This window comes from Scleropages formosus, chromosome 12 (assembly GCF_900964775.1).
Source record: "Scleropages formosus chromosome 12, fSclFor1.1, whole genome shotgun sequence".
In the NCBI taxonomy this organism is placed as follows: domain Eukaryota; kingdom Metazoa; phylum Chordata; class Actinopteri; order Osteoglossiformes; family Osteoglossidae; genus Scleropages; species Scleropages formosus.
In genome coordinates this window covers 3,248,601-3,276,305 of record NC_041817.1, presented here as the reverse complement: position 1 = coordinate 3,276,305, position 27,705 = coordinate 3,248,601, and the positions used below count along the sequence as shown (strand labels likewise).

The 27,705-nt window shown below is 43.4% G+C and overlaps 1 protein-coding gene across 4 annotated transcripts in view; it reads right to left on the bottom strand.

Annotated features, from left to right (window-relative positions):
• The window catches only part of rtn4r (reticulon 4 receptor), an 86,517-nt gene extending 60,192 nt beyond the window's left edge, over window positions 1-26,325 (bottom strand). For 3 of the 4 annotated variants that reach the window (XM_018740496.1, XM_018740497.1, XM_018740498.1), the window contains exon 1: window positions 25,563-26,325. In XM_018740496.1, coding sequence (XP_018596012.1) covers window positions 25,563-25,590 — 28 coding nt within the window. In that variant the 5' untranslated portion in view covers window positions 25,591-26,325. Of the gene's footprint in view, window positions 1-25,170; window positions 25,211-25,562 lie in introns of those variants that run through there. The other variant, XM_029256656.1, reaches the window with a different exon arrangement.
• Window positions 26,326-27,705: the final 1,380 nt, after the last annotated feature.

Below are 27,705 nucleotides of genomic sequence, written 5' to 3'. Positions count from 1 at the left end.
TTAATCCTCCTAATTCTATCATTATTATATTGTAATATTTTCTGTTTTTTTACTGTTTTTATTGTTTTGTTAATTACTGTGCTGTTTGCACATGTTTTTTACACATGCACTTTATGTAGTCCTGTGTAGATAGCTTTGTGCTGTTTTATATAGCACCTCGGCCCTGTGGGAATGTTGTTTCATTTCACTGTATACTGTACCAGCTGTATATGGTTGAAATGACAAAAAAAGCCACTTGACTTGACTTGTTCCATAATAACAAAAGAATGCTAAATATTGTGGCACACAGTGCCATGGGTTTAGATGGGGCAAAAAGGGACACATACATAGGTAGCATTCATCTCAAATGTTTAACTGAACACCAGCACACAGGGAAATAATGTCCTTGGTCCAAGAACTCCAGTTCCTCCAGGACCTACACCTCAAGCCAGCCTTCCCACCCTGCTTAGAACCCCCAGACTTTCTCTCTTAACACACCGGCACGCACGGTCACTCCATCATTTTCCCCAGAAGTGCCCCCAGTGGCTGCACACTTACATTCCACATTTTTCCCATAATGCAACTATTTACACCAAACACATCTTCCTGCCTAAACACAGTAATGCAGGTTGTTACAATATGATTTTTACCACATTGCAAGACCAAGTCAATTAAGCTATTGGCTATTGCAGCATGCAGCATCATGGGTTTGGATGGGGCAGAGAGGGACACATACATAAGTAGCGTTCCTCTCAAATATTTAATTGAACACTGGCACACAGGAAAATAATGCTCTCGGTCCAAGAACCCCAGTTCCTCAAGGACCTGTGCTTTAAGCCAGCCTTCCCAGCCTGCTTAGTACCCCCTGGACTCTTTTTCCTTTCTTTGGCAAACACGGTCACCCCCTCATTTTGCCCGTAACTCCCCCCAGCAGCTGCACACCTACTTTACTCATTTTTCCCATAATGCAACAATTTACATTAAACACATTTCTCAGTAAAACACAGTAACATGGGCTCGTTACACTATTATATTTACATGTACATTAGGATAACTCATTTGAAATGTTAAGCCCATTTTCTGAAAGCAGAATTTATTTTTACAGGTCACTGCTCTGAGCTCCCAGAAGATCAGATAGAAATTCTTAAAACTCATACTTTTTGTAGGATTAAATTATATTAAATCCCCAACATTCACTGGCATAGCCTTTCCAAGAATGCAGTCTACCCATTGTAGCTGTGGCTTCTCCAAAATTCATGTTCATACACACCATAATAAAAGTCAACCTGAAACACTAAAACAGACAGAGAGACAGAAAATGGAATATAGACAGAGAACGGTGTCTCTATAGTGTCTCATAACAGTATAGTAATACAGCAACATAATAGCTCGATCATTTATCATTTATAGAAGTCATTCTGTCAGTTGTTAAATTTGCTAGCACTATTCTCCAAAACAACTTGCAATTGTTTGCCTATTTATATATCTTGGTAATTAAGAGACACACTTTCTGAACCGCTTGTCCCACACAAGGTCGCGGGGAGACGGAGACTACCCGGCAACACAGGGCGTAAGGCCGGAGGAGAAGGGGACACACCCAGGACAGGATACCAGTCCATCACAAGGCACCCCAAGTGGAACTCGAACCCCAGACCCACTGGAGAGCAGGAGCCGGTCCAACCCACCCGCGCCACCGTGCCTCGCCCCCTTTTTCAGTATATTTTCATTATTCATCTTAACGAAACACACATTTACTGACCTGTTTCAGAAGGAAGATAATAAATAAGGAGAAAAGCCTGGTGTCACCTGTGTAAAATACATCTGCGCGTCCATGACTATTCAGAGATTTTCTATCCAGAATGTTTATTCACCCCTCCGTGAACCGCCACCTTACCATGGTGGAGGGGTTTGAGTGCCTGAATGAGTCCAGGAGCTATGTTGCCTGGGGCTATATGCCCCTGGTAGGGTCTCCCATGGCAAACAGGTCCTGGATGACAGACGAGACAAAGTGCGGTTCAAAAACCCCTTATGAAGAAAATAAAATCAAGGCTCTCGTTTACCCCACCTGGTATGGGGTAACCGGGGCCCCACCCTGGAGCCAGGCCTGGGGGGGGGGCTCGCATGCGAGCGCCTGGTGGCCAGGTCTATGCCCACGGGGCCCGGCCGGGCTCAGCCCGAAGCCACGAGGTGGAGCCGCTCTTCGGTGGGCTCACCACCTACCGGAGAGACCATAAGGGGCCGGAGCATTGTGATTTGGGCGGTGGTCGGGGCCGAGTGCCCGGTCGACCCAAACCTCGGACGCCAACTCTGGCTTTTGGGACTTGGAATGTCACCTCACTAGCGGGGAAGGAGCCTGAGCTGGTGTGGGAAGTTGAGAGATACTGTCTAGATATAATCGGGCTCACTTCCACTCACAGCTTTGGTTCTGGAACCACTCTTCTCGACCAAGGGTGGACTCTCCACTATTCTGGCGTTGCCCAGGGTGAGAGGCGGCGGGCGGGTGTGGGCTTATTAATAGCCCCCCAGTTCAGACGCCATGTGTTGGAGTCTACCCCAGTGAATGAGAGGGTCATTTCCCTGCGCCTCCGGGTCAGGGAACAGTCTCTCACTGTCGTTTGTGCTTATGCGCCTAGTGGCAGTGTAGAGTACCCGGCCTTTTTGGAGTCCCTGGAGGGCGTGCTGGAAAGCGCTCCCACTGGGGACTCTGTCGTTCTACTGGGGGACTTGAACGCCCACGTGGGTTGCGACAGTGACACCTGGAGGGGCGTGACTGGGAGGAACGGCCTCCCTGATCTGAACCTGAGCGGTAAGTTGTTATTGGATTTCCGTGCTAGTCACGGTTTATCCATAACGAACACCATGTTCATGCATAAGGGTGTCCATCAGTGCACTTGGCACCAGGACACCCTAGGTCGGAGGTCGATGATCGACTTTGTAGTCGTTTCTTCTGATCTTCGACCATATGTCTTGGACACTCGGGTGAAGAGAGGGGCTGAGCTGTCAACTGATCACCACCTGGTGGTGAGTTGGATTCAATGGCAGTGAAAAAAGTTGGACAGACCTGGCAGGCCCAAACACATAGTGAGGGTCTGTTGGGAACATTTGGCGGAGGCCCCTGTCAGAGAGGTCTTCAACTCTCACCTCCTACAGAGCTTCAACCAGGTCCCGAGGGAGGTGGGGGACATTGAATCTGAATGGACTATGTTCCACGCCTCCATTGTTGGGGCGGCGGTTCGGAGCTGTGGCCATAAGGTCTCCGGCGCCTGTCGCGGTGGCAATCCCTGAACACGGTGGTGGACACCGGAGGTAAGGGATGCCGTCAAGCTGAAGAAGGAGCTCTATCGGGCCTGGCTGGCTCATTGGACTCCTGAAGCAGCTGATGGGTACCGACGGGCCAAACGGAGCGCGGCTCTGGCAGTCGCCGCGGCAAAAACTCGGGCCTAGGAGGAGTTCGGTGAGGCCATGGAGGAAGACTTTCGGTCGGCCTCAAAGAGATTTTGGCAAACCATCCGGCGACTCAGGGGGGGGAAGCGGTGTTCCACAAACACTGTTTACAGTGGAAGTGGTGCACTGCTGACCTCAGCTGAGGATGTCCTCGGGCGGTAGAAGGAGTACTTTGAAGATCTCCTCAATCCCTCCGACACGCCTTCCGTAGAGGAAGCTGAGGCTGGGGACTTGGAGGGGGATTCGTCCATTACCCTGGCTCAAGTTGCTGAGGTAGTCAAAAAACTCCTCGGTGGCAAGGCTCCGGGGGTGGATGAGATCCGCCCCGAGTTTCTCAAGTCTCTGGATGTTGTGGGGCTGTCTTGGCTGACACGCCTCTGCAGCATCGCGTGGAGTTCGGGAACGGTGCCTCTGGACTGGCAGACCGGGGTGGTGGTCCCTCTTTTTAAGAAGGGGGACCGGAGATTGTGTTCCAACTACAGGGGATCACACTCCTTAGCCTCCCTGGGTACTCCCAGGGTACTGGAAAGGAGAATCCGACCGATAGTCGAACCTCGGATTCAGGAGGAGCAATGCGGTTTTCGCCCTGGCCGTGGAACACTGGACCAGCTCTATACCCTCACTAGGGTGCTGGAGGGTTCGTGGGAGTTTGCCCAACCAGTCCATATGTGTTTTGTGGACCTGGAGAAGGCATTCCACCGTGTCCCTCATGGCATCCTGTGGGAGGTACTTCGGGATTATGGGGTTCGGGGCTCGCTGCTGCGGGCTGTTCGTTCCCTGTATGACCGGAGCAGGAGCTTGGTTCGCATTGCCGGCAGTAAGTCAGACCTGTTCCCGGTGCATGTTGGACTCCGCCAGGGCTGCCCTTTGTCACCGATTCTGTTCATTATCTTCATGGACAGAATTTCTAGGCGCAGCCAGGGAACGGAGGATGTCTGTTTTGGTGGCCACGAGATCTCGTCTCTGCTTTATGCGGACGATGTGGTCCTGTTGGCTTCATCAAGTCAAGACTTGCAGCGTGCACTGGGGAGGTTTGCAGCCGAGTGCGAAGCGGCGGGGATGAGAATCAGCACCTCCAAATCCGAGGCCATGGTTCTCAGTCGGAAAAAGATGGATTGCCCCCTCTGAGTTAGGGGGGAGTTGCTCCCTTAAGTGGAGGAGTTTAAGTATCTCGGGGTCTTGTTCACGAGTGAGGGAAAAATGGAGCGGCAGGTTGACAGACGGATCGGTGCAGCGTCCGCAGTAATGCAGTCATTGTACCAGTCTGTTGTGGTGAAGAGGGAGCTGAGTCATAAGGCGAAGCTCTCAATTTACCAGTCGATCTACGTTCCTAGCCTCACCTATGGTCATGAACTCTGGATCATGACCGAAAGAATGAGATCACGGATACAAGCGGCAGAAATGAGTTTCCTCCGCAGAGTGGCTGGGCGCACCCTTAGGGATAGGGTGAGGAGCTTGGTCATCCGGGAGGAGCTCGGAGTAGAGCCGCTGCTCCTCCGCATCGAGAGGAGCCAATTGAGGTGGCTCGGGCATCTGTTCCGGATGCCTCCTGGACGCCTCCCTGGGGAGGTGTTCCGGGCTTGTCCCACTGGAGGACGCCTCGGGGCAGACCCAGGACACATTGGAGAGACTATGTCTCCCGGCTGGCCTGGGAACGCCTTGGGGTTTCCCCAGAGGAACTGGAGGAGGTGTGCGGGGAAAGGGAAGTCTGGAGGACTCTGCTCGGACTGCTGCTCCCGCGACCCGGCCCCGGATAGCGGAGGAAGATGAGATGAGATGTTTATTCAATGTGATTTACAAATTCATATATGTTTATACAGTTAGGGATAGAGCTGAATGTGGAAGAAGAGATGTGTATAACTATAGAGGAGCACAGCAGATACTGCTGATGTCTCACCTCTCTCAGGCTGTGGGTTCAGATATGGGTTCGAACTCCGCTCAGTCTGTGTAGAGTTTGTATGTTCTTTCCATTTTCCATGGGTTTCCTTCCGAGGCTCTGCATTTTCCCACAGGCCGAAGACATGCGTTTCAGATTAGGTGGGAAGTCTAAATTAACTGAAGTGTTTATATATAAGTCAGTGTGTCACACTTCTGTGCTGCATAGATGGGTGAATAATTGTCGGGAGTTTAGTGCAGCGTATCTAACAAGGCAAGCTACCTTGAACAAAAGTGTCAGCTAAATAGTATGTAATCATGCTGCACTGATTTGGAGAATAGCATCTGCTGAAGAAATCAATGTAAAATGTAACTAATGGGCTAAAGTGATTGATAGTATGTGTTGTACAGTTCAGTTTGAGAAGAGTCGACGTGGGCGTAACATTTCTTTGATGAAGTTTTGTAATGTAACTGCTGGTGCATTCAAACTTTTTCTAGTAATGTGTAGGGTACATTAGGGACAGGGAAAGCATAGTGGACTGCCACTAAGAGTGATCAGTTGAGATCTGAACTCAGTACCTTTTGTTCAACCCAGTATGCATGCTTATATAAAGTCTCTGTCATCAGACTAGGAAAAAAAGAGATAATACAAATCTCTGTTCCAGAAACATTAACTCGCAACCAAAGTTTACTGGTCTGCATACTGACTCACTAACCATCCTGCTCATTCCTTAGTGGTGCATTTGTGCCATTCAAACTGTATGGACTGTGTCAAGGATTTGGGTGTCCTGCTGGATGGAAAGCTGTCATTTGTATCGCATGGAAATGCTTTGACTAAGTCATGCTTCCTTCCTATGTAGACAGGATTCTGAGAAACTGGTTCATGCTTTTGTTTCCAGCAGGCTGGATTACTGTAATGCTTTATTGTCAGGTTGTCCATACAAGACTGTATCCAGGCTACAGTTGGTGCAAAATGCTGCTGCAAGAATTGTCACTAGAACTAGCAAGTTTGACCATATAACCCCGGTACGTAAATCGTTGCATTGGCTCCCAGTCGCATTTAGAGTTGACTATAAAATCCTTCTTTTGACCTATAAGGCAGTACATGGCATTGCTCCAGTTTACCTTTGTGAGATCATTGATTCTTATATCCCAGGATGATCTCTCCGTTCATTAGATGCAGGTTACCTTAAAGTACCTGTGATCAATAAGACCTCAGTAAGACGTCGCGCCTTTAGTTTTAGAGTACCTAAACTGCGGAATAGTCTACCAGTTACTGTCATAAATTCCCTGTCTGTCTCTGTCTTCAAATCCAGACTAAAGATTTCAATGTTTACTCAGGCATTCCACCTTGAAATGTAATTCCACCTGCCTTGGTTGTTTTTAATCACCATTATAAAAATGCATATTAAATTTACTTAAGTAACAAATTGCTAACTCTCTTCTTTCTTCTTGTTGAGCACTACTTCGCTACATAAGACCTGAGAAGGCCAGTCAATGGTGACAGACGAGTCCCATGCTGACAGAGGATGATGTCCATCTGCCATGACGAACGAGACGTTTCATGCTGAGCTGGGGATCCAAGATGCCATTTAGCAGCATAATCATTATTACTTGTTACACTGGCTTACAACTGTTACTTTCTAGAATGCCGAGGAGGGGTGGGCAACCACTAGCCTGTGGACCCCAAGGTTTTTTTTCTCCCTCATCCTTCAGTTGGGAGTTTTTGTTCCTTTCCCCAGTGGCCAGTAGGCATACTTATAGCTCTCTAAAAGTACTTTACTATGGTAGCCATTAGTCGACTTTCTTCTTTGTTTGTATCTGTTTTTCTTGCCTTATGTCTGTGTTAAAGCGCTCTGTGTCACTGTATGGGATAAGCGCTCTGTAAAAATAAATTGAATTGAATTGAATTGAATTGGGGGGCGCGGTGGTGCAGTGGTGCAGTGGGTTGGACTGGGTCCTGCTCTCCAGTAGGTCTGGGGTTCGAGTCCTGCTTGGGGTGCCTTGCGATGGACTGGCGTCCCGTCCTGGGTGTGTCCCCTCCCCTTCCTGAGTTGCCGGGTAGGCTCCGGTTCCCCGCGACCCTGTATGGGACAAGCGGTTCAGAAAGTGTGTGTGTGAACTGAACTGAATTCAAACTGCAGTTCCATCTATTTTACTTCTTTAGACATAAATGATTAAATGACATGTAATATCTCCCTGCTCTGTGAAGCTGTACCCCCTGGCAGAGCAGGAGGTCTGGAATGGGCAGAGACAGTTCCAGGTATGCCTTCACAGTAACCCTACTGTTTTTCAACCCTCCTGCATATATTAACATTTGCGGCTGCACAGGCTACCTGTTTTTTCAAGGGCAGTCTCTCTCCTGTCATTTGCATTGGGGCCAGGAGCACACAGGGAAGAACTGTAAGGACATGATGTGCCAGTGATGTTTGGAGACCGACCACCTAACCAGCGACTGTGTAGGTCCTGGTTTCCTTTTTCAAGAGTGCGCAGGAGGAAGAAGAGACAAAGAAGGGAGGCTGAATCAGTCACCAGTATTACACTGTGGGTGCCTGTTTTGATGGGCAAACAGGCACAAGCAGATTACCTCCTCCCCACTTGGACTATTCAGGTGTGTTAGTCATTGATTTGTCCCAGGTGAGGTCCTGTCCTATGTTCAGTTTTTCAGGATCTAGTGAAGGATTCCACCTGGGAGCTGGGGGATTATTGCTTGGGTAGGTTATATAATGTTTGATTTTATTATAATTTAATATTTGTTGACTAATGATCTATCTCTCACAGATGTTTAACAGTTTTAGAGTTTTGTAGTTTATTGATAATTGTTTATTGTTCTGTTTAATTTACATTTTTTTATAGTGTTATTTTAATATGTGAAATTTGATTGCTGATAAGGGGGTGCGGTGGCGCAGTGGGTTGGACCGGGTCCTGCTCTCCGGCAGGTATGGGGTTCTAGTCCCGCTTGGGGTGCCTTGCGACGGACTGGCGCCCCGTCCTGGGTGTGTCCCCTCCCCCTCCGGCCTTACATCCTGTGTTGCCGGGTAGGCTCTGGTTCCCCACGACCCCGTATGGGACAAGCGGTTCAGAAAATGTGTGTGTGTGTGTGTGTGTGTGTGTGTGTGTGATTGCTGATACTGAAAGTCATGAGCACTTCTGTTTGGTATCTGATGGTTTTTTGGAGTAGTGACCCTGTGGTGGGGTCACTACAGGGATGATGATTGGTATCTGTTATTTTAACTGGTATATAATGTTTGATATAGATTTTTTATTAAATTTTACTGATATGGCTTTGTTACTTATTGAGTTATGTGTTGGTGTTGTGGTTGTTTTATTTGCAGATGTTGAGCTGTATATTTATAAAGTGTTTTTCTATTTAATTGTAGTTAATAATTGAAGAAAAAAAAAAGTGTTTCATAAATGATTCGTTTGTGCCTGTTTGTGTCATTCAAACCAGTCTCTTTTGGCATTGGCAAGAAGTTGTTTCTATGACACGTGATGTCACCCAGACCTGCCCCTAAAACACACGCAACACTGTAGATACTAGAAATCAGGTTCATTGTTTAGTGCTTTGATTGTGCTGGACTGTGCCATTTAAACCTCAATTCCTTCTCTCTTAATTTTTCAGATATTAATATTCATATGACACATTATTTCTGGGGATATTAATAATATCTATAGTATAACGTCCAGCCTGTATAACACTACTGTATTTTTCCTGTCCCACTTCACTCAACGGTCCGTGTTGTGGTTGAGTGTGACGGTAAAACTGGTGTAGTTAAAAAAATGGTATTGCTTCACCTAAGTCAATATGAGTAAAAAACAACACTGTACAATTTACATCACTATATTTTTTAGAAACAATTCAACTCAAAACATGTACGAATTCATTACAATGTTTCTAAGACTCCTGTGTACATCTGTAGTTTTTGGAAATCAATGCCAGCATGACATATATACGTATATACATACATACATAAATGTGCTCAGAAACTGCTTTCTCTATTGCTTCTGCTTTGAAGTTAGTATTCACGTGGGTGGTGACATTTCCCAGCCTCCACTAATGGAGCACTCGGACCCAGATCTGGGCTAATTCTGTGTTGTATGGCATTTGTATCTAGTTGTGCAGTCTGAAGTTCCTTTACAAATAATTTTTGTTTTTGAAAATTAATAATTTTAGTGATGAAATCAGATACTACAACAAATTACAATAGCATGATAATTCTTAGTGTGCAGTGTCACATTGACGTCATATACTCATTTATATCTGAAGAAGTAAGAGAGATGGAACTGTGGTTTGAATGGCACAAACGGGCCCAAACATAGCACTAAAGAACATTCCTAAGTTCAAGCCTCTGTGCTGCTGGAGGTTTTGGGCTTGGTGATGTTACATGCCATGTAAACAATCTTTACCAGCTCCAGAACCAAAGGACAAAGAACTGCAGTTTAAATGGCACAAACAAATGAGCCTGACTTCAGGTGTCTACGCCTCTGTAAGGGGGCTGAGTGATGCCACATCCTGGAAAAAATAAATGCTAATAGTTCAAAAACAACAATGGCACAACTCTAATTTTCACTGCACAAGACACCACAAGTAACACTAACGAATCAAGGCCTATTTTTAATTTGTGCTGTTTGCAGGCTGGCTTCATGGAGCTACCTGTTGTGGACACAAAACTACAGTATTACTAGGGAGAAAAATGTTATTGTACTCAATAATAACCCCATTGTGTGGAAAAAAATGTATATTTTCATAAGCCTTTCTAGCAGTTTTTCATTATACGGGACCCAGTTGTATAAGGGAACGGTGTATACTGTTCAAAAATCAAATGCACTGAATACTGACAAGCTTTGTGTAATTTCTTATAATTCAAATTGGTCCACATCTTTCTGTGTTTCTCTAGTCGGCCTTCCCAGAGTATGATGTTTTTAAAGTTCTACATGGCAACAAAATGTTCCTTTAATCTAATATCACAGCTGGCGGCAGTGAATCTGAAAGTACACATAATTAACAACTGACACATCAGGAATAAAATCCATATCTCATATGTGTCTCTCAGCATGCTCTACAAAGACAAGCCACCATTAGTTGCAAGAAGAAGAGCCTTGTATGAGATTAGTGGACGCTACACTGTGAACAAGGCATGTAACAAGCAGCCCAATGTAACTGGCAGTGAAGACATTTGGAGAGAATTGCAGCATCTTTTTAATAGTAAGATAAAAGTCATAGCAGAAAACAGAGCAGAGTATCAATATTCCATGGACTGTCTTCCATAGAATCTCCCCTTTCAAAGTGTTTTCGGGCATTTCCAATGTAACGTTGGCCATCTCATTATCATGTGTCTGTTGCTCAGAGGCTCATTCAAATGAGACCCTAAGCCACGGTGGTAGGTAGGTAGGTAATTAATTAATTAATTAATTAATTAATTAATTAATTAATTAATTAATCTCTCACACACACACACACACACACACACACACTGGCTGAAGCTGCTTGTCCCAAGTGGGGTTGCGGCGAGCCGGAGCCTAACCAGCAACGCAGGGCACGAAGCTGGAGGGGGGAGGGGAGACACCCAGGATGGTATACCAGTCCATCAAAGGGCAACCCAAGCGGGACTCAGATCCCAGACCCACCAGAGAGCAGGACCCAGCCAAACTCGTCACACCACTGCCCCCCCCCCCACCCCGCTGTACAAGTATTTATTTATTTATTGTAAATTCACCATGACTACTGAGTCCCCATGCTCTGGATTTCAACTGTTTACATTTTGGCCAAGCTGTCTGGCTTGTGTTTATTTCAGAAATGAGGCTGTCAGGCAATAAAAATAAATAAATAAATAAATAAATAATAAATAAATAAAAAAATAAATAAAACAAGGAAAAAATGGATATAGTTCTAAAGTGGCACACCATTAAAGTGTGTATTCTGGCATAAATGAAAAAGCTGACACCAAAACATGAAAGATGTGCATATGATGGACAGCTGTTGAGGGAGTGGTTACAACTGCCTCCTTGCATTCAAAGGATTCAGGATTCAATTCCACCTCTTGTATAGTACCCTTTACCTGAAAAATATTTATGCAGGCAATTTGTATGTAATTTAACACTACAAGATGCTTTGATGGAATAGATCACTAAATGAATAACTAAACAAATAACTAATCATGGACCACAGGTAACATAGTGGTTAGAGTTTCCCTATGGGATTTGAAGGACTTGGGTTTGACACCTTGTTCCTGCTGAAATATCCTTGATTGCAGTACTTACCCTGAAAGCTATCCAGCTGTCTAAAGAGTTAAATCACTCTAAATAACATTATAAATCACTTCGGGGAAAATTGTTAGCTGAATAAATAAATGCATATAGCAGCAGTCTCCACCTGAAAAGAATGAACTGGCAACTTGCGCAGAGAGTTTGCTTATGTTACATGCCTGAAGGGCAGAGCTCTGAAAACTTAAATTTATCAGTTATAAGCATTTCTCAAGTCTTTGCACTTTTGCAGAACACTTTGATGGGTCTCCTAGCTATAGCCAGTATTTCTGCATCTGGTTCTTAGCTGACGATCAACTACCTTTGCTTTGGTCATGCAGATTTTTTACCATATGCAGGTAACTTTGCCTATTCTTGCCCAACATACCATCCTCCCCACACACAGCCTCCCTATGCCTATCCTTGACCCATTTTTCTTTTGTAATTCTGATATTTTTAGACTGTTTTCACTGAATTTCAATAGGGGCCTGGCGTCCTTAATGTTAAAGAAAGATAAAATGAATCCCGATGCTATGTTAATATCTCTTTGAAGATGGAGTCAAATTAGCTTCAGAATCTCTGGCTCTTTGTGCCAAACACTGCATGGTGCGATGCAGATGACTTAGCTAGGCAGTTTTCGCCCTGATCTGTGTAAAAAGGGACATTCATCCATCTCCAAATTGACTTTTTTTAATTTGCTTGCGTTTCTGGTTATGCTTAATGCCACTACTTATACTTAATGGCTACAATGCAATTTGCATACTGTTAGCCACACACAGTCTAGTAAAGGACAATCTCAAGACCAGAGGTGTTTTCAATATGTAAATAATATCACCACATGAAGTGCACAGAAGTAATTCAGCAAAATCAGAATAGGCATCTGTTTGTGACATACGGCACAGCAGTTTCAATTTATAGCCTGTTTTAAGGCTAACAAAATGAAGAAGAAATGCACTGTGGCATGCAGTGATAAGCTGACAGTATTAGATGTTTTTGCACAAAGGATTGTGCCTCTCAAAATTTGTCCTTAGGTGCTCTAGTAACACTGCACTCTGTCTCTGGAGAAACTCAGGAAGATGATTCATGTACCCAGAGAGCCGGGACATCTATACAATCATTATTCAAATTGCTCCTATTTCTCAGTGCTCTTGACACCCATTTACCTCATAAGAAAGGTCTGCCTCATTCATTTTTCCTCTGTCCTTGTGCTGGTGGAAAGAATTAGAACCTTACCACATCCCCTAATGCTAACCTTTTACCAAAGCCATTGTTTCCTCTGTACCACACCTGTATGCAGCAGTATATGTTTATGGCTACATAAATAATGAGATTTTGTGGTTTTACAGTACACAGCTCACATATCCATCACATATTTACATGTGTTGGATATGTGAGCTTGGATGGGTGTATCCGTTGACAGGTATTTTACAAAATGAAAAAAAAGAAATAATACTGAAAGGAGTAGAGAAAATAGAGAAAAACTGGGGGACAAATTAGGCTTGCTTGTTACTACAGTGGTTTATCTCCCTGATGATCTACTCCTCTTCAGACAGATTGGGAACTTGTCTGAATGCAGTTACGAGTTATGGGATCACTACATTTTATGGTCTTAATGGACTTGTGTTGCAAATGTGCATCTTTCAAATCTGGCTAAACAAATTTGCCCCTGTAAAATGTAAATCATTTTGTGAACACCGTTCTTAGATGTCATGCTGATATTTTTATTGTTGTACCATCTCGCTGCCTATTATTGATGAGGTCCAAAACTATATAGCACTCCTTCAAAAATCTCTCAGAGTGGCAAAACCCAGTAAGTGCAGACATCAATTATGTATAACTATACTCCAATTACTAATTTCAAGCTCCCTTGCTGAAGTGCAATTTGTTGTGATGAGTTGAGCCTTCGATAGCAAACGGCCCTCATCTCAACCTGTAATCCAAACATTATTCCAGTACTAGAATAATCCAGGTTTTAGTGATTGCTTTAATTTGTGATAAATGGAAAAAATCCTCTGACCGCTGTTCATGTGAAGTGTGTCCCCTCTCTCTCCAGCCTTACGCCCTGTGTTGCCGGGTTAGGCTCTGGCTCCCCGCGACCCCGTATGGGACAAGCGGTTCAGAAAATGTGCAATGAAACTTGTGTATGGAGTATTACAGTTTTTCTCAATCGATTTGGCACATTACTCCAAATTCCTGTTCAATGCTCAGTTACACATGGTATGTTCTCAATGAGCCCCAAATTGATATCTGCTAATTTAGTAATACACACAAGAAATGCAAATTTCCTAATTGATTACACAATTATCACCATCCCTACAATTACAGATTTTCTCGATCGATTTGATACATTACTCCAAACTCCAGTCACTGCTCTCAAAGCAATTAACACAGCCATCTGAATACTTCATTCATTGTCCTAAATAGATTGTAAGTTCTTGTCTATCTGATACTACTTTCAAATGACATGCATACATCTCCCAAAACACTGTGCACAAAATTCTGCAACGTTAGCACAACAGTTCATACAGCCAACCAGAACAGTAATACATGAGGAAAAAAGCAATTACATGTCTTTCATTGGTTTAACACAAATCAAAAACATTTATGTACCATTTCGCTCAACACAACTAGCAAGACTTTTGTTCAATTTGTTCAATGCTCAGTTACACATGGTATGTTCTCAATGAGCCCCAAATTGATATCTGCTGATTGAGTAATACACACAGAACAGGAAATGCAAATTTCCAAATTGATTACACAGTTATCACAATTTCTACATCTATAAAAGGGGAAAAGAATAAGAACGAGAAGGGGAAAAGGAAGACATGTAAGAGTGAGAAGTGGTGGAGAGGGTAGAGGAAGATGAAGAGTGGAAGAAGTAGAGGGAAATGAGGGGAGAGGAGGTAAGGATGTAGGAAGAGGAGAAGGGAGAGGAGTAGAAGGAGAAGAGATGGGTAGTGTGGATGGCAATGGTGTAGTGGAAAGAGCAAGAGAAGAAGATGTAACAAGACATGGGCAAAGATGAAGGGGACAGCAGGGTGGAAGAGGAAGGAGGAAAGGCAGAAGGATTGGGTAAAGATGGGTTTTAAATGAAATGAGGGCCATCCTAATTGACTGTCATAAATCATGGTCTCTTCAGAGAAGCTGGGCAGAGTGTTCAGCCCAACATAAACAGATCCACAATGACTTCAATTATCCTCACATTCCAGAGTGAAAACTGGTAAGTAACCATACCATTGTACTGCTATGGTTAGACTCTAGTACTCTAGTTCTGTACTATAAATGTTTGAACTCATCCAGGCATTTGTCAGAATGGAAGTTTGACAACATTCAGGTGGACAAACAAGACTCTTTTCAATTGAACAAGAGCATGCCATTGTTGACATGGTGGTCCAGAACACCATCCACCTCAAAGCAAAGAAGAATCAGAATGAGCTTTATTGCCAAGCATGTTCACACATACAAGGAATTTGTCTTGGTGACAACTTCCACAGCACAGACAGAATGACAGTGACAAGACACAGATGAGAAGATAGAATATGTGAATAAAGGATAAAAAAATATAAAGTACACAATATACAAAAATAGTCACTAGACATTGTATGTATGTATGTACAGGTATGTTCTACACAAATGCAAGGGAATGTGAGTAAGAGATGTGATGTGATAAATATTTATAATTATAAATAGTGTTGTGTATTGCACTGGTTTACTCTCTGGGGGGGTTTAGCTGTTCATGAGGTAGATGGCCTGAGGAAAGAAACTTTTCTTGTGCCTGGCTGTCCTAGTGCTCAGTGCTCTGTAGCGCCGGCCAGATGGCAATGGTTTGAAGAGGAAGTGGCCTGGATGTGAGGGGTCTAGAATGATTTTGCTAGCCCTTTTACTGACTCTGGACGAGTGCAATTCTTGGAGAACTGAGGGGGATGTGCCGATGATTCTTCCAGCAGTCCAAATTATCTGCTGTAATCTTCTGATGTCTGATTTCATAGCTGAGCTGAACCAGACAGTTATAGAGGACAGACTGGATGACTGCGGAGTTGAATTGCATCAGTAGCTCCTGTGGCAGGTTGAACTTCCTCAGCTGGCAAAGGAAGTACAACCTCTGCTGGGCCTTCTTCACAATGGAGTCTATGTGAACTCCCACTTCAGGTCCTGTGAGATGGTGGTGCCCAGGAACCTGAATGACTTGAATAATACAGGATAACCAAGTATTCCAGAATATTCAATGCAGTCTTGCCACAACTGATCGTTTTGTAAGAAATGCCATCTGGATGAAGCAGATATACAAAGTGCCTTTTGAGAGGAACTCTATCAGGGTGAAGGACTTCCGATTGCAGTTTGTTCAAGTACATGTAAGCCACACAATTACTGCACTTTTACCATAAATACAAAGATATTGTCTATATACTATTCCACTGTAAGTGGAAAAATTCTAGTGTCGCTGGGCATAGTGCTGTGTCAAAGGGGGAACCCAGACTGTTCTGCAACAGTTGCAGTATAAACTTTGCAATCAATGGCATTACATTAAAAAACTAACTTATTGTACCTTGTGTTTTCACTCTAGAGGATTTTGGAGTTGGATATCAGTGCTACTCATTTTGAGTACCTGTATATTGATGAAGCTGGATTCAATCTTAACAAAAAAAGAAGAGGAAGGAATGTGATTGGCCATCGTGCTACAGTCAGTGTCCCTGGACAGCAGGGAGGCAACATCACCATGTCTGCCGCAATTTCAGCTACTGGTGTTCTGGCACACAATGCTGTCTTGGGGCCATACAACACCGAAAGGATACAAATTTTTTTTGAACTCCCTCATTGAAATCCTCTTCCTGCAGGTTGACCAGAAGCAAATGGATTGAGATTTTGTAGTTTGGGACAATGTGCCATTCCACCGTTCGGCGCTGGTGCGGGAGTGGTTTGAGCATCACCCACATTTCAGGATGGTGTTCCTTCCACCATATTCTCCTTTCCTGAATTCAGTTGAGGAGTTCTTCTCTTGTTGGAGATGGAAAGTGTATGATTGCAACCCTTACAGTCTCCTTCAAGCAATGGAAGAGGCCTGTGAAGATGTTGAGGCAGTAGCTTCTGTTATACAGAACTCCTCAGCAGAGAACTTCACAATAAATGTGTATTTGCATTCATGTATTTGTGTGTGTACATCAGACTGCATTATACAATCAATAGACCACACAACTGTACATTTGATGGTCTTTAATTTTAGTAAATGCATTAGTAGAAGAAAAGGCAGTACTTTATGCAGTGGAATTAAACTGCTTGATCAAGGTAAGAGTGTGTTTAGCTGGCTGTGGTAATTGTTTTGAGAGCAATTACATTCATTTGGAGAAATGTGTGAAAATGATTGAGGAAAAACTGTAATGCTTCTCACCCAGACAATAATATAGTTTTTATATGACCATTTTAAATATTTTTATGATTGTCCTGAGTCTTAGTGTCATGGTTGTGCTTAGCAAGGACGGACTCAAGCGCAGAGTTGTCATACACCGATGCTTAATAAAGCAAAGTCGAGGGACAGGCATGGGTCAGGCGATCAGTAAACCTAGTACAGAGGGCTAGGCAAAGAACGTGGTTGGGAATACACAGGCAAAGGTCGATGTCGGAATACGTTCAGTGGCACAGCTCAAGGGTAAACAAAGGAGGCAAAACAAGGTTCAGCATCTGGGCTTCTTCGGATTCCCTCTTTATTGCCGTTCCCATTAGGAAACGGCAGGTGTCACTGATGTGCCAGCTGCAGGGGACGTGACACTTAGTGATTTCCTCCCTTGGATCATGCTGTTAACAACTATTTTTGTCTTTAATATTCAATGATATTTCATTAGGGGGTGCGGTGGCGCAGTGGGTTGGACCACGGTCCTGCTGTCCGGTGGGTCTGGGGTTCGAGTCCTGCTTGGGGTGCCTTGTGACGGACTGGTGTCCCGTCCTGGGTGTGTCCCCTCCCCCTCCGGCCTTACGCCCTGTGTTGCCGGGTAGGCTCCGGTTCCCTGTGACCCCGTATGGGACAAGCGGTTCTGAAAGTGTGTGTGTGTGTGTGTGTGTGTGTGTGTGTGTTTCATTATCCAGCTGGTGGGCAATGCATTTCACCTTGAATGTAATCTGGAACTGTTTTGTAAGAAGGGTATATGGAGTCCCCTGTGATTAAAGCATGCATTTGTAAAGATGTGAAATTAGATAAATACTCCAGTAGCAGGTAAGAATGTAGCATTGCTGGACAACACTTTATCATAGTATTATGGCTGACTTTATAATTTCTTCAGAATGTGCTTGGATTGCCACTCAGAAAAAAAGCCCATCTGCCTTTGTGTTGTAAACACATTGTGAGAAAAATGTTAATCAATTAGCAAAGCAGCACTGTGCTAATTAAAGTTAAAAGTAATTACACAGCTCGGTTGCCTTTTGATGTTGAGTCAGGTACAACAGCAAGGAACACCACTGTTGTGACTTATGTAAATAGGGCGGCTAAGTAACAATGTCCTGCCAGCAAAAAAGCTAATTATAAATGGAGGCAGAATATTTCAACACCTGTTTAGTAAAGTCCTAGGAAATGTAATCTCATAAGAGTAATAACCAAGACTGGTTTATCTGTTGCAATGCTATAGGGATATGGCACAGAGAACCAAGATGCTGATGCTGAGTTATATTCAATTTAAATTTATTTTCCTACAGTGATACAGAGTGCTGAACAAAGGATCAGAGACATAATACAAATAAGTAAATAAACACACTTGTATCGGGACTGCTCTGTGTCATTGTTCAATATTTTGTAACAAAAAGCCTCCTTTGATTCCTTGAAAGTATCCTTGCAAATTGTATTGTAACAGGATCAAGCCCTGAGAAATTCTTAAGTCAATACAAATGGTGGAAATTAACTCAGCGAACAGATTCAATTATGTTAGACTGCAGCTGTCTGCATACAACTGAACAGACTGTAGAAATGTTTTCCGAAAGTAGACAAAATGTTGGCAGAACACTGGCATCTCAGCACAGCCCATGAAATACCTTGTCTTAATACTGCTCAAAACAAGTAAATTTACAAATGACTCCATTTTGTTTTTATTTTCCATACTGTCCCAACTTTTTTTGGAATTGGGGGTCATAAGTGGAGTGAGGTGCTATAGTTACTGTAAAAAATTATGGCAGCATCTAATTCTTTCTGTAATTGATAAATGGGTGGGTGACTGGGTGAAATATAGCACAAAAGTTTATTGCAACTAAACTTATTCTTAAGAATATTATACTTTTGAAGATGAGATAAATGCAGTGAACTATTCATGTACCTTTGGTTAATTTGGGCAGCCACTAGCTACATTGTTTTTGTTTATATTTATTTGAATTTGACAATATGACAAATGCTTTGTCCTTGGGGAACTCACCAAGAAAAAACAATCACACTGGTTTAAGTCTCAAACTGATGACAATGGTTTTGACATTACTGAATTGAGAAAATTACCTCTCTCCCAGCAACAAATTTGAACGAACATTTTCCTTGCTTTGAAAGTTCACATCATTCACCAGCTGAGGAGCAGCAGCAAGTGTATTAGTGACTATGACCCAGAAAAAACAGTTTTTGTACAAGCTGAATTAATTTGGAACCTTATTTCCACAGCACTGAAAGAGCATATAAGGAAGAAAAATTCATGAAGCCTCAAAGTTAGCAGTTAAAAAAAAAAAAAAAACAGCATTGAGTTAAGTTAAACTCCATCACACAAACTCCCACTTCTTGTCATGCCCTCGTCCAGCGGCTGATCGGTGACACCTGTGTCCAGTCCAGGACGCACAGTTTAAAAGGGCAACCCAGAAGCACCTCATCGTGGAACCTCTAATGAAAATCTGTAGTGCTCTTACCTTTGTTCCTTGTTTGTGTCTTGTTGGTTGCTTGCCTCAGATTGTTCCTGAACTACGAATATTGCCTCTTCCCCACACAGACTTTTGCAAATCGACCGACCTCTGAATGACCCTTGACCTTTCTTGTGCCCAGTCCTTCAAATAAATTCAAGCCCGCACTTGTGTCCATCACTCTTTCCGGAGGGCTGTCATGACACTTCTGCCGTTTTCTTAAATTCACCCTGAAAGGTGATTTCATTGAACACATTCAGGACAGTTTAGCAATGTTACTGCAGTTGGTAACTGTGCATCAGAGACTAGCGGAAATTGTATTGCAAAGATACTGTCATCCAAAGCCTTTATTCATGCCGGTGTACTTAGGACAGTTTTACTCTGGTAACACAGTTTTCCAGAAGCATTGGAGAGACAAGCTGAAATTTTTCTGCAAGGCCTGCCAATCCACTGGCCGCATTGGTGTACAATTTCACCATGCAATTAAAACAAGAATGGCCCAACAGAGAAAGCAGAGCTAACAAGCGTTCACTCATTCATTAATTACCTATAACCACTGTAGTTAATCCTCCTGTCACCTACTGGCTATCAATAATATCAGAGTAATGAAAAAATAATCAAAAGAGCAGTATCTGCTTCTTTCCTTTGAAAGCAATAAGTTAAAAGAAATAGGTTAACAATGATGCTAGTATCAAAGCTAATGGATAATGGAATCTGAGATTAATAACCTAGTGATGTGTTGCAGCAAACGATTGCAGAGTCAAAGAAAAAACTAATTAACCCATTGAAATGAGAAAAGTTATGGTCATTAATCTACAGGATGGCATGCATTTTTTTTAGCATTAATGACAGCTGTGCTAGCATCAAGCTGGGATTAATGAAAAATAAAATGTATGACTGTGAGACAGCTAGTAACAAATACAGTTCTACTCAGGCTCCTCTGCCTAATTCTAATTCATTACACACCTTTGCAACTATAAACCACCTTCAGCCAACTGCCACTGCCAAGGTGTGAGACAAATAACAAAAAAAGAAAAATAATCCTCATCATTTGGCCTAAACACACCAAACATTTTCTATTTGTGGGGCTTCTGGCTATGTGTACTATCATTACATTAAAGCCTGTATCTTTTCAAACTACTGAATTTAAAGAGGCATCAGTCAGATTTTCTACTGTTCTTTAATCAGTTCAAAGAATGCATCTATCCCAGGCCCATCCTTCATCGTCTCTGGAAGATTAGAGGATTAAAATATCAAGGGAAACATTCCCAGGTGGTAGAAGAGGAAGGGGCATACTGTACACATGCATGTGTGTGTGTGTACATGGACATGTGCGCACACGCACACACACATTTTCTGAACCGCTTGTCCCATACAGGGTCGCAGGGAACTGGAGCCTAACCCGGCAGCTCAGGGCATAGGGCTGGAGGGAGAGGGGACACACCCAGGACAGGACACCAGTCCATCGCAAGGCACCCCAAGCAGGACTCGAACCCCAGACCCAGTAGAGAGCAGGACCCGGTCAAACCTACTGCGCCACCGCACCCCCCGACATGTGTGCAAAAGAAAGCTAATGCACATAATCCCTGGATACATAGCCTTAGTCCTATTTGCCAAGGGGAAAAACTGAAAAAATCGAAGTGAAAAGAGAAACCAGCAAAGCCATTAGTTTATAGGGTCTCTGTTCAAAGCTCAAGCAGTGAAATCAAGTCAGTTCAAGTCTGATGTTGTCAGTTGTCCAGAAATCTAAATAGGTGATTTATCTGGTCAGCTGTAGCCTTTAAAAACACTTTTTAGCTACTGATGAGGATCCTGATACATCTAGCTTATGCCCAATTCCTGTGCCACAACAAGTTTGTGCAAACACCAGGATATTTTCTCTTCTTCCACTGGATGATACAAAGTCTAATAATCTGAGAGAATTTCAGACGTATACAATTCAGGATATAAACACACCTGCCTTAGATATCTAATAATTTCAGCCCGTGCTCCATGCAAATACTGGGTCGTAGACAACCAACCATAGATATCCTACAATTGCCGCATTGTAAGGGGACTTGATTAAACAAAACAAAATTTCCTCTGTGTGAGACAGCCCTACCTGCAGGGAGACATAGTCTGCTTCTTTGCTAACCCAGACTCAATGGGGCCTCCATCTATGGAGCTGATGTAGAGACTGCAGACGCTGAGTGCAAGGTGAACCCCAAGTCTGTGCGGTTGCTTTATCTCTGAAGTTCCCTGCTGCCCAACTGTCCACAAGGCAAGTTGGGTCTATGTATTCATGTTGTTGATGCCAGATTCTGACCCTACCATCTGTCTCAGCAGAAATCAAGATTCATTAGACCAGGCTCTGTTTCTCCAGTTTTCAACTGTCCATAAAAGGAGCATCAATGGAACTGCTCCCAGCTAACCCCCCCAGCCATTCTCCTCTGACCTTTTTCATCAACAAGGCATTTCCATTGACAGAACTGCAGCTCACTGGATGTTTTGTTTTTCACACCATTCTCAGTATACTCTAGAGAATTTTGTGAGTGAAAATCCCAAGAGATCAGCAGTTACAGAAATACTCAAAGCAGCCCATCTGGCACCAACAATCATGCCATGGGCAAAATCACTGAGATCATCTTTTTCCTCATTCTGGTGTTTCATGTGATGCTCCTGACCTTTATTTGCATGATTTTATGAATTTGCGCAGCTGTCACATGATTGGCTGGTGAGATATTTGCATGAATAAACAGGTGCACAGGTGTTCTTAATAAAGTGTTAAGTGAGTGTATGTATTCCCAGTTCATCAGCTTTATAACCGCAAGTTACTCTTTAGTATTATCGTAAGCTGAAGATAAGGCCTAAAACCCACAGATGACTTCTGGCAGATCATGTCTGCCACATATTTCTTATTCACTTCTAAAACGTAGTATGCACTGAAGTGGCTCAACCAGCTCGGGTCTTTGTTTCCTTAAACTTGACTTCTTATCTTAGCCCTGTCTATTAGGGCTCCTGTCCGAAGGGTACATTCAGCATGTCCCTCAGAGATGTATTGATCCTTGCGGCGTAACTGGGAAAACTCTGATCGCTTTATGTCTGTCTTTTTTGTTCCCACTCCCTTTTAGTGTCTGATACTGCCTTTTATTCCTGCTGTAGCATGTGACACACTTTGAGCCACCTGCGTGTGATCCCAAGGTGTGGTTCATTATTTAGGGCTGGTAGAACCTGCATAGCATGTGGAAGGATGAACACCTGGAGTTTGGCAGTGTGAGCTAGTTGTGCAGAAATGCAGGGCAAGCAGCAACCCGTGCCGCTTCCTTCGACGGCGCCCCCTGAGAATTTCCTAATGGAAGCGAATTAGTGGCAGCCTGCAATGAAAGATCCGGCAGACCTCTGGCATCCTGTGGACTACGGGATGATTGTTCGTCACAGCCACAAGCAAATATAAACAAGGAAATATTTTTGCATCTTCGCCAGTCCACACTGTGCCTGAGACACATGATTCATGTGTATCCCTGTGGGCCCACTGCAGTGAGCTCTGCACTCGCAGTGCCATGACTATGCTATCTTTTAAATATAATATTATCCTTAATAAATCCCTCCATCCCTTGCACTTCATGATATTTTGCATCATAATGCTTTTGGCAAGGAGATACATAGCAGGTTTTGAACACTTAAAAAAAAAAATTACCAACTGCATTGTATATACACATAAGCACCCTCTAGTGTGGTGATACAATTAGTGTAGTAATAATTTAGCTGCTTCATTCTAATTTCATCAACTCTCCTTCTTCCTGCTTTAGTGAAAATAATCACAGGCCCCCACCAACTGTAGAAGCTCTGGAAGCAAACTGTGAGCTATGCAGGTAAATACAGTACTGTGCAAAAGTCTTAGGCACTTAGATGTTTCACAAAAATATTTGTTTTAGACAGTTTTTAATGCCTTCTGGATTAGTTTCAATGGGAAAGAACATATTTTAGATTTCCAAGCATTCCTTTTGCAAAAAGTTACAGTATTACAGTAAGGGTTTTGTAGGTCGTTAAAGAAAGAAAGTACACACACACACACACACACACACACACACACACACACACACACACACACACACACACAGAGTCTGAAACCACTTATCCCAAGCAGGATCACAGCAAACCAGAGCCTTACCCAGCAACACAGGGCACAAGGCTGGAGGGGGAGGGGACACACCATTCCATTGCAATGCAGCCCAAACAGGACTTCAACCCCAGACCCCCCAGAAAGCAGAACGCGGCCATGCCTGCCACGCCAAGCTCTTGTTGATGATGGATGGTTTGTAGGAAGTTTATTAATTAAGAACATTATTTTTTGGAAGCATTCTCACTTTACAGCTTTTTTTCCCTAAGTACCTAAAACTTTTGCATAGTACTGTATATGTATATATCTGCCCAGTGACTAAAAAGGTTTACAGAAGAATTCAAATGCTAGATAAATAAATGCTGAAAACTACTCAAAATTAAAATTATGTATTTGCGGTTGAAGGGGGGCATGGTGCAGTGGGTTGGACCAGGTCCTGCTCTCTGGTGGGTCTCGAGTTCAAGTCCCACTTGGGGTGCCTTGCGACAGCCCGGTGTTCCGTCCTGGGTGTGCCCCTCCCTCTCCAGCCCTACGCCCTGTGATGCCGGGTTAGGCTCCGGCTCCCTGCAACCCCGAACGGGACAAGTGGTTCAGAAAATGTATCTTCAGCCGAAACATTCAACCCATGCACTGCTTCACTGACAACACAAAAGCTATAAAAATAAGATGCCAGACTGAAATCAAGAATGTTTAACATAAACAGTGTTTCATTTTTTTATTAGAAACAAAATAGCATTTATGCTGTACATATATCTGGATGGACACAGATACAGAGATAAAATATAGATATACATATCAGCACCTGAAGTACCATTGTATAAGGAAATTAAGCATAAAATAAATGCAAAGATATAAAGATTCAAAGTCCCCTGAAACCTAGAGTTTGAAACTGTGAATATATTTTACCTCAATACAAAACAAAACTGCCCAAACTAAGGGTGGGCAGTATAACAATATTATGGACGTAACTGCACTGGAATCAATTAGTCATAACAGAGACAATCACAAACTAAATTTTCAGAATTCAGACAAGTATCCTTATTGTGTTTGTTCTAGACGTTTTGAAATGTTTCTTGCGTCACTACAATATGAATATAAATATTCTATAACGATATTTTCTGCAATTTAACTGAATGAACAAGCAAGACACAGCAGAACAAAAAATTAATAATAAAAATAATGCATGTTAGATACAGAGACTAGAACAGCACATTTTTTTTTTTAAATGTGCCAACGGAGTTGTATCAATCAATGCTATTCACACGGATGCAGAGAGATCTGCACGCCGGACATCAGACACCGCGAATTCCTGTATATTTATTACGACATCGTCCTGAGGACTCGAGGCGTGCGCCAAGGCCCCGCCCAGCTCTTCAAAGCTCCGTTTGAACAGCAACAACTGTCAGCACCGCTCTGCCACACGGACACCAGTGTCCAAGTCACTTCTTATAAAACACTGTCCTGCAAGTCGTACTAGGATCGCCAACAGCGCCAAACAAGCGCTACAAGCAGAAGAGTAAAGTACAGTACAATATAAATGTAGCACGCAAGAGAATCAGAATGCTTCAAAACAACAAGGCGCGTATGATGCAGCGTCACTTGTTCTTGGTCCTCCGACAGGAGGGGTAAATACATCTCGCCTAACACACAGAAAATACAAAAATATTACCCCCACCAACCTTTATTCGAATTTCAGCAGCCATCTTCTGAAGTTGAAAGATCAGCAGGCAGAACTGTCATTCACTTGATGTACCACAGTAACACATACCAGTGAAGAGAATCTGAGAACAGCTCCTTAGGCTTCTCTCCCTCCAGACTGCATTTAGGAAAACTTGGGCGCTCCGAACATCAGACAGATACAGTCAAATATCTGATCATATGCAAACTTGATTTTTCAAAATTTTATCAGAGACTGCGTTGTCGTTCCATTGCATTGGTCGAGCACATTCAACTGGCCATCTCAACCACATGATTCGCCCAGTCGCGCATACAATTAAATATAAATAAGAATAAGCAAGCAAATAAATAAATAAATAAAGTTATTGCTTTTCAATGAAAAAGTTTCACGTACCTTCCACAACCTTGGTCTTCATTTTCATATTTTCTCAGATTTAATCCAGAAAGGCAGCTTTGTTTGTTTTGCTTTATTTCTTCTGCTGTTCCAAACGGATGTGGAGTAAAAATAAACATCCGAGGTAAGGTTCGATCACCGCTGAGCCGTTAGGGGCAAAGCAAATTAGCCAAATCAAATGAGGACCACTGGAGAACCACCAGGGCTCCGCGAGAGCTGCGCTCGGTCATTTGGGGATAAAATGGAAGAGGGCTTATGAACATCCAGACAGCGAAGCCTCTCTAGGCAGGGCATGCACTCAAAACAACACGCACACGCATACACAGGGTACACACGACTAGCGATCCCAGAGGAGTGCCACAGCCGCGATGGAGCACGAACCAATCCAGTGCTGAGGAGGATTAGGAGGTCCAGCAATCCCAGGACCGGGGTGTCCGGTGTGTGTCCAGATATCCCAAAGCGCGAGTTGTCTGTGAATGAGATGGAGACGCGCTGTACAGAAAGAGCGAGAGATGGGATGGAATAGCAAACAAGAGCGAGCGAGGGCGTGTGTGTACTGTGTGACAAAAAGAGAGAGACAGAGCAGAGGGAGGGAGAGAGATGGAGAAAAGGCAAAGATGAATGTTTTATGGGGCAGACGAGGGACTGAGCGCTGATGAATGTTTTATAGGATCATTTAGTTTGACATTAGGAAAATCCGCTTGGATTACACTTTTGTGTATAAAAAGCGAATGCTCTTTAAACACAGCTTGGAACAGCACACGCAGCGAATTCAGGCGTGGCAATACATGTGTGCATGTGGGCGGACAGGTGACGGGGCTGGGCTTAACTGTCGGAGAGGGCGGGGGCAGGAGCATTGCTCCTGCGCAATTTCGCAGAGTCGCGCAGTTGCTCTTAGTGTCATTTTGTTGAAATTACATTAGGCAATCCTAAAGCGTTATTATTGATCTCGCTGATGTACATTATTGAATATGAAGTGCTTCACCCCAACAGTTATTTTATTTTTCAAAGCCTCTTCGCGGCTTTAGTTGCTCAAGTAAAATAAACCACAGATCCGTTGAAAAGGTGAATGCTGAGTGCATGCATGATGCAGACATGAAAGTACTGTATGCGAAATGACTGTACACATTCTTCGGAAAGTCTGTTAGTAAGGAAGATACGCCATCAAGCGGCTATTGTCAAACAAACAATTTCTTGAGACTGCTTTTTTTAAAGGAAAGCACTCGTGCTTACTCTTATGATCTTCGTCGGGATAAGCCATGAACAGGTCCATGATTAATTAGCTATCAGTGAATTTCTCTGACATTTTATATATTAACACTTAAATAGTAAGTGCATTGATTTCTTAATTTATTTCACCAGTTTATATAGCTGTACACTATAGCACCCTTCATTACTTGATAGTGTGGTGCGCAGCGCCGTGGGTTTGGATGGGGCGAAGAAGGACGTGGAGACAGCGTTCATAACGAACGATTTATTCAAACACCAGCACAAAGAAAATAATGCTCTCGGTCCAAGAACCCCTTTTCCTCCAAGACCTGTGCTTACAACCAGCCTGCCTTAGCACCCTTAAGCTCCCCAACACACTGGGAGACACGGTCACCCTACCATTTTCCCCCTAAGTGCCCCCAGTGGTTACACACATTTAACATTATCTCCCATAATGCAACTACTTACATTTAAACACACACTCCCTCCTAAAACAGTAACACGGGGTCGTTACAATAGCTTTGACAATACAAACTAAGCAGCATGTATAGGAGGGTATTCTTAATACTGTATCACCTCAGGGTAAGTCCCTTGCATAATGGTGCTACAACAAAATGGCATTTGAACGTGCATCCCTGAGGTTTCAAGGCAACCATTCTAACTACATTTATTCATTTAGCTGATGCTTTTTTTTCAAAAGCAACTTAGAGGTGAATCAAACAGTATATAATAATTATTATATGATGTTTATAATATAGGGGGTGCGGTGGCGCCGTGGGTTGGACCTGGTCCTGCTCTCCGGTGGGTCTGGGGTTTGAGTCCCGTTTGGGGTGCCTTGCGGCGGACTGGCGTCCCGTCCTGGGTGTGTCCCCTCCCCCTCCGGCCTTACGCCCTGTGTTACCGGGTAGGCTCCGGTTCCCCGCAACTCCATATG